Source organism: Pipistrellus kuhlii, unplaced genomic scaffold, assembly GCF_014108245.1.
Source record: "Pipistrellus kuhlii isolate mPipKuh1 unplaced genomic scaffold, mPipKuh1.p scaffold_m20_p_25, whole genome shotgun sequence".
Lineage (NCBI taxonomy): Eukaryota > Metazoa > Chordata > Mammalia > Chiroptera > Vespertilionidae > Pipistrellus > Pipistrellus kuhlii.
This window is the reverse complement of record NW_023425524.1, coordinates 4,681,157-4,693,935: the sequence shown is the minus strand read 5'-3', so window position 1 is coordinate 4,693,935 and position 12,779 is coordinate 4,681,157. Positions and strand designations below refer to the sequence as shown.

General features: G+C 39.7%; 1 protein-coding gene across 7 annotated transcripts in view; it reads right to left on the bottom strand.

Moving 5' to 3' along the window:
• Positions 1 to 2,817: 2,817 nt before the first annotated feature.
• Positions 2,818 to 12,779, bottom strand: part of ESRRG (estrogen related receptor gamma) — a 444,044-nt gene continuing 434,082 nt past the window's right edge. For all 7 annotated transcript variants that reach the window (XM_036453512.2, XM_036453514.2, XM_036453510.2 and 4 more), the window contains one exon: positions 2,818 to 6,752. In XM_036453512.2, coding sequence (XP_036309405.1) covers positions 6,508 to 6,752 — 245 coding nt within the window. In that variant the 3' untranslated portion in view covers positions 2,818 to 6,507. The remainder of the gene's footprint in view (positions 6,753 to 12,779) is intronic.

Below are 12,779 nucleotides of genomic sequence, written 5' to 3'. Positions count from 1 at the left end.
CATTGCTACAGCCCAAGCTCACGTTTCAGGAGGTCATTACCATCATAACAAGCCCCTGGACCAACTGGGATGGACATGCAACATTGAGCCCCTGATGGGCACATTATTTCAGACCTTTAACTTCATGGAGAACAAGACAAATACTGCTGGGGAAGGGGGATTATATTTTGAAATTCCTTTCTTTTCCATTTTGTTTCATAATAAGGTGTAGCGTGCAATCAATCTACTGTTGCTTGCTTCGTTTTGTTCTGTTTTTCTCCATGCGACCCTAGAGCATGAGGCTAGACTGAGAGATTTGAAAGGGTTGGGGACACTGATTTAAATCCTTCTCTATCGACAGGACTCCGGAACTATCCATTCAGTACGTTAAACCACTGTGGATGAAACAAAAACCCATCTTGTCTTTTCTAGATGAGTCACAAATTAAATTTCACATTTAAGAAAGTGTACCTGAAGTTTTGACACGGGCCCGAGAATGAAGTAGGCTGTCTCCATTCTGTCTCCTCTCTACCTCTCCTACATCAGCACCTTGGAAAATATGTGTAAGGTAAGTCATTCCAGGAAATCAATTTTGTTGCTCTTTTTGTTTTTTATAGTAGGGGGGGAAAATGGCATTTTGAACCACACCTAAATTCATGTTAAAGCATATGAAAGGACCAAAGGATAGCAGTAAAAGTTTTTTTTAAAAAGGTTGTGACATATTTTCCACAAGTTTTTGAGCAGGTGTGTCTATTTTTCAATGGGGCATAAGCAGAGTTCAGGCCTGGGCATCAGCCATGGAGAGAAAGGAGGAATGGGAGGATGAGGAGTGTGAAGGTCAAAACAATCCAGGCGTATTGCATTGCCTTTGGATTTGTGAGGTAAGAGGTTAAGTCCTTGTCTCTCTGTCTCTCTCTGTCTCTCTCTCTCTGTCTCTCTCTCTGTCTCTCTCTCTCTCTCTCTCTCTCTCTCTCTCTCTCTCTCTCTCTCTGTCTCTCTGTCTCTCTCTCTCTCTCTCTCTCTATATATATATATATATATATATCTATATATATATATATATATATATATATATATATATATTTTATATATATATTTTTTTTAAATAGTCTAAAACCCTCAGAAAAATTCAGAGCCAATGTATGAATTCTTTTTTAATTTAGGACGTTCATGGATGAGTTGAAAAATGTATAAAATATAAAGCAGTGGTTCCCTCTTCTTCACGTTAGAATCACCTGGAGATTTGGGGTTTTCATTATTCCAGAGGCCAGGCTACATCTCAGACCAATTGAACCCCAGTCTGTGGTAGCACTCTCCTGGTGATTCCAATACGCAGCCTCATTTGGAAACCACTACTTTAAAGAATAAAATCACTTATAAAAAACAAGTGCAAATAACAGCGATCCCTGTGACACAAACAACAGAACCCATTGGTCAGAGTTACTCACTGTCTCTATATTCAGAAATACAACCTGATAAAATGCCAAACACCAATTTTGTTATTATTTTTTTTTACACCACAGGTATCCCTGCCCAACAGGGCAGTCCCTGAGAAGTCACTCTGTCATCATCCTAAATGATAAAAATTGTAACAAGTCAGCAAGAAGATTCTGACATTTAAGTTCTTAAAACACAGGTAGCATTATAGTCAGGGTGTCCCCAAACTGTCTACCCACTTTGAATACATTATTAATGTATTTAATGTAATGTAATTAATGTAATTAATACATTATTCATCCCAATGGGTCAAACCTGAAGAGAAAGAAACATCAGTGGGGCTGTCATATGCTAAGGTGTGTGTACATTTTGGGGGACACTGTGTATTTTTAAATGAGGACACCCCTGGAAGATTACAGGCTATTTCCTTTTAGGTTTGTATCTCACATAGTCTCAGTTCCCCCCAAATACTTGGTAAACACACCCCAAACACTGTCAGATACTATGCTGAGCCATTGCAACTCACAGACATGAACTTGAGGGGGGAAGAGGGGGAGAAAAGAGTTTTGTTGCTAGTTCCTGCATCTTGGGGATTTAGGTAAATCTCATGCCCCAAAACCTTGCCCTGAGATCTAGCCACCACTGAAAGGCGAGCAGCTCAGTGAGCAGACGCCTGACAAAACACTCAGGAGATGGCAGAGACAACAAGAACTCGCACATTAGCACTTGTGTGAAGGCTGCAGAGGGTCCAGCGGGTGCCCAGCTTACCCAGGCTGCGAGGGCCGAGACCTCCGGGTGAACCAGGCCAGGGGAGGCCGCTGGCTGTCAGCATTGCCGCTCACCCCTCTGGCTTTAGATTCTGGCAGCTCCCTGCCCCACGCTCACCGATCTACCAACTCTGTGGATCCCTCATCCAGGAAATCCGGTGGGCAACTCCCTGGCTGCTCCAGAAAGCTTGCAGCTGGCTGACGAGCTCCCTGCAAAAACATGATTTAATTGTGGATGGAGGGAAATAATAGGTGTCTCTGGTTTTTAATGTGATCTTAAAATAGGGGGGGAAAGTTTTCTGTTGTGACAGTGACATGGAGGCGATGATTTTGAGTAATGCGGCATGATGTGGAGATGCTTGGAGATTAAGTAAGAGCTATATAAAGGCTTGTCAGAATGAATTCTAATGTGCCACGGGACGCTTTGCATACTCTTAAATATGCAAAATGTCTCTCCGCGCCCTCGGATTCACTCTGACAAGCCTTTATATAGCTCTTATTTAAACGCCTGCTTTATTTTTAGGAAACAGGTCCTCGGAGCCACTCTTTGGATGGAAGCAACAAAGGGCAATGTTTATTGATTTGGTTCTTTCGTGTGGAGGGAAATAAAGAAACACCAGGCGGAAGAGCAATCAAAAGTGGAAGCTTGTTTAATATTGCTCTACCATCATCCCGAAAGGCATAATAATTTGAGTTACACATCTGAACTGATTGGAGTTACAGAATCATATCTCCTTTTTGCATTTAACAATATATACAATATAAAATAAATACATTTACACAAATGGACATCGGTTGGAGCACACGGTATGGTACACATCACAAAAATATACAATTGATTGCTTTACAGATGTGAGGTCCATCTACAGCTATAGACATGGTTTTATTATTATTATTATCATTATTATTATTCTTTTTACTATTGGCTATAATGCAACTCCTGGATTATTATAAGCAGTTTAAATTTTTTTTTTGTCCTTTTACGATCTTTGCACATAAGACTGCCATAAAATGTTTTCCTAGGCAGGTAAACAGAGACGCTTAAATAATTAAAATACAATCACCAACACCCATTTTCTCTTCTATAAGAAAAATAGCAGTTTTAAATTTTTTATATCTTTTATGTTATCATTTAAATGCAAAATAGTGGAATAAATACAACAATCTGAGCTGATTGAAACACAAGAGTAACAGCAGGTAGTCACACAATCATATTGCTTTAAATAAGAACCAACTGGAAAACAAAAATCAAAATTAAAAATCATAGAGCTAAAACATACACCTTTATAACTTCCCAAAACTTCACATTAAGTAAATGGTCTTGCCTGAAACTCGAAAAGACTTACCTCAAGCGAGGTATTAAGCGGGGTATTTGCCCTGAAGCCCATGCAGAACTTCTAAATCTGTATTGTTCGTTGTATTTCCTGGTTATTGGGTACATGTTTCACTTAAACTGAAAACTTAAAATCGTCCTCTCTTCTTTCCACATATCTCCATCTCCTGTTTTCAGTTGGTTGGCTCTTACTTCTGAAGCCCAAGTACTTGAATGTGATACAGTAAAAGCAATGTATATCTTGTATATATTTCATTTATATATAGTGTGGTTGAATAGTAAGTAGCAACTTAAACCCCGCACAGACTTTCTGGAAAATAATCTTTTTTTAAACACTTACATATATAAATAATCTTATAGAATCAGCACCTTTTTATTTTCCCAGGAGTTGGATTGTTCTGTTGTTATTTTTCAAGGGATGTGCCAATTTCTGAACTCCTATCACAGCTATAAATTTCAAGTTATTGACCATCTGAATGAATTGCTAATGATGATTTATCTAGAGTCATACTACAATCACTTCTCTACTGAGAAACCACAATCTACAATATAGTCCCATATAGCTAATGATAGATACACAGTATTTCTAGCATGAGGTTGACGAACCATCAACCCAAGGTATTTTGTTTAAAGCACACAAAGTAGCAAGAGTTTTGGAAACGTATTCGCACCAAAAAAGTTTTGCAACAACACAGAGCGAGTTAATAACAACATCGTGGGAGAGATGAGTGAGTGAAAGCCATATATATACAGCATTTAAAAATTAGACTTATCTATATTCTTGAAATATTCAAAGTTTTATTTCTAAGCTATACATTGGTATTCTATAATAAACCATTAGAGAAATTATCCCTTGTTTTGAAAATATTATGATTTTTGATGTGGATCTGTTCATAAGGAGTACTTGTTTGGAGTTTCAATCTCTTAATTCTTATTAGGAAGAACCTTATTATGGGTAAGGAATAGAATATACTACGGAAGTCTCCTGAGGAATTGTACATCCAATATTGTCTCTAATTCTACCCTGTGTCTAAAAGCACACACCACGAGAATCCAAACACCACAAGAAGAACAAGACAGACAGTCTTTGAATGCAACATAAAACTCCGAGAAAGCACAGCAAACATGAAACATTGAAAAGCTGAACTACACCTCTTCTTGTTTGTTAGGGTTACAATTTTAATTACATCTGTGTACATAGAAGAAGACTGTTCACATGGTACAGGGAGCAGCTACTAACACTGGTCCGTTGGATAGCATCTGATGGAGGTTACTGTTTCTTGGGTATTCGGCGACTGTAGGTTTTGGGGGCATCTAATTGATTCCTTCATTAGATTACACCTCTCCACCATCAGGAACCTGACTGACTTTCTGCCTGGGACAACGCTGGTTGAGAAGCAGCTGTATTGGCTTAGCTCTTGGTTAAAAACCACATTCCTAAGTGAATCAGCTCATATCAAGAGGTTTAAGAATTTGGTCAGGCATCCGTCATCTTTGACGTTTTTTTTTTTTTGTTATTGTTGTTGTTCTTCCAACTCTAGCATTATTGCCTCTTGAATGAAGACAGGCTCAAAGCTCCTTCTGGGACAAGGTCTGTAACTCTGCAGATAGGCAGTAGTACATCCTTAACCACCACAGCATTTAGAAATCTTATGGCGTTGGCACCTCCCAGGTGGAGAAGTGCGCTTCTGAAAATGCTACGGATCTGGAGTTCGGGCGCAGAGATGACAGGTGACCACCCAGAGCCACTGCAGGTGTAATCTCATTCCTTCGCGTCAGAGAACATTTAGGGAACCTGGAGCTCGCCTTGAGAACTTGATGTTTGGGACCAGACGGGCACACAACATAAATTGCATCCGTGAGAATATGCACCTTCCCTTCAACTATTGCTTGAGTAGGTTAAATTCCCATATTAATAAATGGCTGAGAAGTGGTAAAGCTGGTACAAAAAAAAATCTCCATTTTGTAAGAAGAAACAAAACGTTTTTCTTAAAAAAAACCTTCATTCAGGATTCATGTGTCCTTCATTATTGTCCGTCATTGTTCGACACCAGCACAAAATTGCAGTATTCTTAATTTCTCTTTAGTATTGCGTGAATGAATAAAGCTTAAACTATTCCCTGAAAAAGTTACTTAGTAGCTAAACTAACAAATACCTGGAAGACTTTGAGAAAACAATTCAGGAATCAAATGGCTGTAACTGATGTAGATGGAAAAGCGATGGTGAGAAGCAGCCGACGCAAAGTCGCTTAAGTTGTCTGATGAGGGGCTGCTCCGTGGAATCTGATACTGCCCTCAGTCGATCCTGTCGCACTGTACTTGAGCTACCTTGGTACTTTCTCTTTGATTCCTCAGTCACGGGGGACGTTGCGGTTCACAATCAAGTTCACTGGCATCCATACTATGGATTTCCTTCCTTTGGCAGGGCTGGCTTCCACCACTCTTCAATGAGAGACCTCTTTTCAAAGTTCAGCAGCAGATAGGGAGAGAGGGGGGAGGGAGGGAATAAGGAAGGGAGGAAAAGGAAGGAAATAAAAACTTACTACTAGAGCTATTTAAATTTAGAAGGAGAAGGATGAGAAGAGAAAGGACAGAAAAGGAATGGAGGGAGGGAGGAGGAAGGAAGGAAGGAAGAAAGGAAGGAAGGAAGGAAGGAAGGTGAGAGAGAGAGAGAGAGAGAGAGAAAGAGAGAGAGAGAGAGAGAGAGAGAGAGAGAGAGAGAGAGAGAGAAGGAACCAGTAACCAAGAAATGAAAGGAGGAATAAGAGAGGGAAGGGGGGAGAAAGAGGAAGAGAAATGAGAAGAAAAAAAAGGGGAAATCTGAAAGCTGCTTCCTAGTCTTGCTGCTAAGTGATCAGTGCAGTCTTTGCTGATTGGGGATGGTGATGGCGTTGACTAAGCTCTACGTTTCTTCCACATTACGCTTGGGTTTATTTTCCCTTTCTCGGCGGGCGTGCAGGAGGAGGAGACGGCGGCCCAGGAGGCCGTTAGTCAGACCTTGGCCTCCAGCATTTCCAAAAAGAGTTTGTGCATGGGCACCTTGCCTTCCAGTTTGATGTTGTAGAAGTGCTGCACGGCCTTGGTGGAGGTCTGCCTGAGCAGCGGCAGCGTCATCAGCATCTTGCCGGCCCTGCGCGGGTCCTCCACGTGCTGGCCGGCCTCATAGTCCTGCAGCGCCTCGTGCAGGACATCCTGGAGCTTCTGCACGGCCTCCACGTCCTCTATGTGCATGGAGTCTGCGCGACAGAGCAAAGGACAGACACGGCTGTTAGTGATCGTGAGAAGCCTGGGCGCAGCAGAGTCCTGCAAGTGAAAGGTTATCCTTCCACTCCCCCAGGCTGGGAAACCTCTAAATGCAGCGGCTCCCCTTTCCAAAGGGCCTTTCTTGGGGGGGGCTATACATTTCCCTAGAGTTGATAATTTTCAGTGCTTCATAAGAACATGGGAATTAACCCTAGCTGGTTTGCTCAGTGGATAGATACAGGGTCCTTCCCAGGTTAGAATCCGGTCAAAGGCACATGACTAGGTTAGGGGCTCAATCCCCAGTAGGGCAAGTGCATAAGACAGCCAATCAATGATTCTCCTCATCCATGTTTCTCTCTCTCTCCCTCTCCCTTCCTCTCTGAAATCAACACAAATATATATATATATATATATATATATATATATATATATATATATATATAAAACATGAGAATTATTATAAAATATTCATTACTGAAAGGGTGGGTTTTTTGTTGTTTTTTTTCATTTTTTTTTCTTAAGAAGAAGCAAGAGAAACCTTTCTTTTAGCAGATTATGACCATGACTAGGTTATTCATTACCTCATTCACGTATGCATTCATTCACTCAATAATCACGGAAGGCCATCTAGGGAAAGTATTATTTCGTTGCCATATTGGTGAAGCTGTTAAAAATCCTGACCTTGCCCTGAAAAAGCTCACATATCCCAAAAGGCAAGAAACACGCTGAGGATGGATATTTTTAAAAACTCCATCATATACCCTGGATCTGTGTCCGGTGGTAGAATTTTCAGTTACTGTTCATGGTGCCTTAAGAGATCCTTATCATCTGCTTCTCTGCTGAGATACAAATAATGCCTTTAGATTAATGAGTTCTGAAATTTAATTTAAAAAATTAATCCTATCAAGAAAGGAAAGGGTTAACAGGGTTGCCATGATAATTCTTGGGAGAAATGTCAGATTGGGGCGGGGAGGGAGGTATAAAAGTTACAGCTCTAAAAGAGACACTTAATTATATACAAGTTTGAATCATTTAGCATGTTTTATTGATTCTGATGACAGTTTATCTGTTAATTATACATAATGGGGTCTTTGGGGGGAATTCTGAATGTTTAATAATTTTGCTTCTCTAAGAAGATAGAGTTCTCAGCTATATGTAGTTAGCCTAATCTTTCATATAATTCAAATATCAGATCACATGCACAAAAAGAGAGAAAAATGTAATTTAAAATCAAGTGGCTAAACATATAAAAATTATGGCATAGTAATTAATAGATTAACTGCTATTGTAAGCAGTAGTATGGTTTTAAATTTTTTTTGTGTTTTTTTTTCTTTTACATGGTTATTTTGAATAATTTCACACTATATTTGGGGAACTATTTATATTAGGTGGTAAATGACACATTTCTTTGAAAGAGTTTTGAATAATCTGGAATACAGTTGTTTATATGTATTTACTGCTCAAGACTTGATTCCTGCCTGAAGGAGCTCAAAGAAGGAATTCTCCTCTCTTACAAATGTTCATGTGGTGCCCTGGAACGGAATTCAAGTTGTTCTCTGCCCTGGCTGGTGTGGCTCAGTGGTTGACCCTCAACCTATGAACCAGGAGGTCACAGTTCGATTCCTGGTCAGGGCACATGCCCATGGTATGGGCTGGAACCCCAGAAGGGGGCATGCAGGAAGCAACCCATCAATGATTCCCTCTCATCGATTTTTCTATCTCTCTCCCTCTTCCTTTCTCTCTGAAATCCATAAAAAATATGTATATTTTCATAATAAGAGTTGAAATTTTCCTGAACCTGTCTCATTCAACCTCCCATTTTCATCAGGAACCTCTATACCACATTTGCACAGAGACAGTTCAATATATGTAGAGCATTTCACTGGATAAGGAACCAAGCTAATATTTAGAAATGTCTTCTTCATATTGCCCCTCATCTGTCTGCAATGACCAGTAGTTGGTCCTGGTCCCAGCTACTGGGGCAATACAGGGTACATGCATGTCCTTCTACATGGCAGGTTTTTATATGCTTGAAGTCAGGGGCACAGTCACCTCTGAGCCCACCCCAAGCCCAGCCTTCCCCACTTCTGGGGCCCAGCAGGAGATATATTATAGGATGTCACAGGAAATCAGGCGAGAACAAATAGCAGAGAGCTATGCTCACAAACAGCAATTAAGACTTCAAACTATTCTTTAAAGGCTGTGATTTAGCATGTGAGATTTAGAAATGATTTAATCAAATTACTATGATAATTTAACTTCCCATTTACAGAAAAAGATTCTAAGTCATTTTAGCTTTGCCCGTTCTCGGATCTGCTAATACTTTAAATGCAAACTCACTAAATCTGAACTATTTAATTAGACCATGATTCAGCTGGCAGGCTGCTGAAGAAAATATTAATCTCCATTAGAGATCCCAGTTCAAGTTCTGGCTCTGTGGCTTTCATCTCCGTTCTGTTCTTTCTGCTAAATTTATACACGCGTGCCAGGCCCAATAGAAACGCCTTTATTTATGGAATTATTTAGCTCTGGTTGCTGGTGACGGTCTCTTTTTAACTTTATGTTTTTAACAGAAATAGCCCCAATATTCATGCTAATGGGAACCAGCTAAAACTTAACAATGAAAATCATAGGTTTATGAACTAACTATGCTGGGTGAGGCTATAGTTTAAAAACAATGGTTAAATTGATCACACACACACACACACACAATTAATATTCTTGGGCCCAAACCCAGACTTATTAAATCAGAAAATTGAGGCTGAATCAGGACATCTGTATTTGTTAAAATCTAGGTGATTCTATGGCGAAGCCAGATAAAAATGAGCATATTACCTTGGGGGCGGTGGCAATAGTTTCAAACAAATTCTTAAGATATAAACACTAGGATAATCTCAAGAATAGATCCCCATGATATGACCTTGCCCAAAAGGCTTGTAGTAATATTTCATTGCATTTTCCACTAACAACATACAATTAATTGCAGAGATCTGCATAGGAAAAAGAATTCTACACATGAGAAAATTGGGCCTATTAATTACAATGTTAAAATGGCGACTCCAGTTGTACTTTTAAAATTCCACCTCAGAGCCATATATCAGGGATGTGATCATGATAGTTGCTCACAAATAAGACAATGCATATTTTAAGCGAGTGTTGGTTATTTTTTTTAACCTTCAAAATTAATTGGAACAGTGATATAGGGTTTCCAAATATTTGAATGGGAGAATTATAGTATTTGTTTGTGACACATTGTTCCTTTGTTCTTTCTGTCACACACCTGATAATAGGTACTATACTACTGGTGCTCTGGTGGTCTAAATATTCCTAAATTCACACATGACAGAAACATCGCTACAAAAAATATGACAGTCATTAACAGGAAGCCAATTCCCTGTTTCCCAAGCATAAGCACAACATTTATAATTATTGAATAAAGACAGATGTTTAAAATAAGCTGAAATTTAGATTAATGAGACAATGCTTGTTAACACCTACAGCCACACGGGGAATGCTAAGATACCTATAAATTAAGTGACACTGGAATAGATTTTTTTTTTTTCCTTTGGCACAAAAAGTCACTTAAGCTGATCTGAAATTTCTAAATACTAAAAAAGGAAACCTGTGAGTTTTTCGGGGTATCTAGGAATAGTGTTAAAATATTTTCATACTGACGTATTTCAGAGCAGTTTAAGAATCACTGGATCTCAGCAAGATCACATCACTGCCTTCCCCATAATGGTAAAAAATATAATAAAAAAGGGATGAATGACATCATATACGGTATCAAAGAAAATGACTTTTCTGCATCATTTATCCCTTTTTTATTTTAGTCAGAGGAGAAGAAAAAGGCCACATTTATACAACACAGGAGAGGTGGCAAACTTAGGAACCAAAATGGTCCTTATAATAATTTCTCCTTTATTAGGATGCTGGCTCATTTCTCTGAGTATTGAGGGGCTCAAAGACTGTTAAAGTAACACAGGAACATTTTGTGACATGGAGAAGTTTTCTTAGAAAAAGCAGTGCTAGTCAGTAATATAAGAAGGGCAGAATTGGGGGGGGTGTCTTGTTAATTATATCTGGCTTTAAGCAAGAAAAACAAACTAACTAGCTCTCTAAATATCCCAATAACTAGTCCCTGCTCTGAAAGAGGGCAATTCCTCTCCCTCAGGGAAGAGTGGGTGGGATTCGAATATTTATCTATAAAAATATTAAGGATTATACTTATCAACAACAGAGACAGAAATGCCATCCATTCAGGCACTCAACCTATAATCCATAGCCATACCCTATGCCTCCAACTTCTAACATTATAAACATTTCAGCCACTTTGATGACAAAATGTTAGCATTGCTCAGCATTCATGTTTTAGTTATTTAAAAAGAAGCAATTTGAAGCATAAAGGAAACAAAACAGGCTTGCTGCCCTTTATAGTTACTTATTCAGGGAAATGTTTAAATTTGAATTACTATGAGGTTACCAAATAAAAAAAAATTCACAAATCTGTCATCTGATTATGAGCAGGGCTATAAAAGGAAGTCTCTGCCAATTAATAAATTCTCAGAAAATTGCTGTCCCTGTTTCCCACTTGGGCTCTCCAGAGGGCAGGACCAGGAGCCCTTGATTTTGCAAGAGCAACGCCATTTGTCATAATGAGCCCTAATGTCCAGCGTACAGTTTCCCAGAGAAACGGGAGAAGAGAATGGTGAACAACTAAAAGAGCAAAACGCTAAACTCCATTATCAAGACCGATCGGAAAGTACAACTTCATCGCTGAAAACAATGCCCCTCCTATCCATCCCAGGATCTGTGCATCGATATTGTAGATGAACTGTTAATGACAAAATCAATTAAAAAATTATTTCCAAACACAGTCACGCGTCCCCCGGCTCTCTCGGGGGCAATCTGGGCAGACGGGCTCATCTCCCTAGGACCGCGCCAAATCACCCCTCCGTCATCCCCAACTAAGCAAAAGCAATCTGGTTTTTCATTTTTCAGCGCGGCTGAGCCCAGCCTGAGATTGATCGTCACATATGGCCCCAGAAAGCAAACTGTCAATACCTTGAAAGCTGCAGAATTTGAACAAATAGCCGTCCGCCCATTCAAGCCACTCGCTGCATCCCATTTAACAGATTTTATTGACAGTTTCCTCCTTGTAATTAAAGGGAAAACTACTGGCCGGCAACCAAGATAAAGTTCAAAGATAGGGTCAGAACAAAAGCAGATGGAGGGGCACCGAGTGACTGTCAATGGGGCCGAGCGGCCGGCATGCTATCGACGCGCAGGTATCTAATGATCGGCCCGTCATTAAGGAGGGATCTAGCCTGCGCTCTATGCAAATGAGGAAGCAGGCTTAAGACCACAAGAAAGGGTTCAGAGAGACACAGGGGGGGAACCGACAAAGCGCCAATGATTTTTTTATTTTTTTATTTTTTTTTACCTGCCAGAGGTGGCTGCCTCTCTTAGTAACTTTCAGTATAAATGTAAAGACTGTTTATCCCCAACATGCTTCACCCTCACTACATAGGCAGTGCCTTTGAGGGGACCAGGCCTGCAACCCAATTTGACTTTTAGAGAATTCCAGAAGGTGAGAAAACAGAAGGTCCTTGGATAACCAGCATTAAAAACAATACCAAAGATACGTTTTTTTTCCAATTGCAAAATGTGCGTTTTTTTTTTTTTTTGTTTTTTTTTTAGAGGAAACATGGTTTGTGTGTATTTGTAATGCACACAAGACAACTGGAACTAATTCTGTCCTGGGAATGTCCACACACACACTATAAATTAGTAACTGTGTGAGGTGGCAAAAACCCCACAGCTTGCCATAGGCAAATGTTGCCCCTCCCCCCAAATGTATACATCCACTGGGCATAATGATAAAGGCCGTGTTTATTAATAAAACATGTCATTTTCAAAAGGGAGCTGTCAGCTGTTGAAGTGTGCATACACTGTGGGGGACATATAATAAAAATAGTTCCTGCATAATAAAAATAATTCCCATCACCTTGATTTTTCTT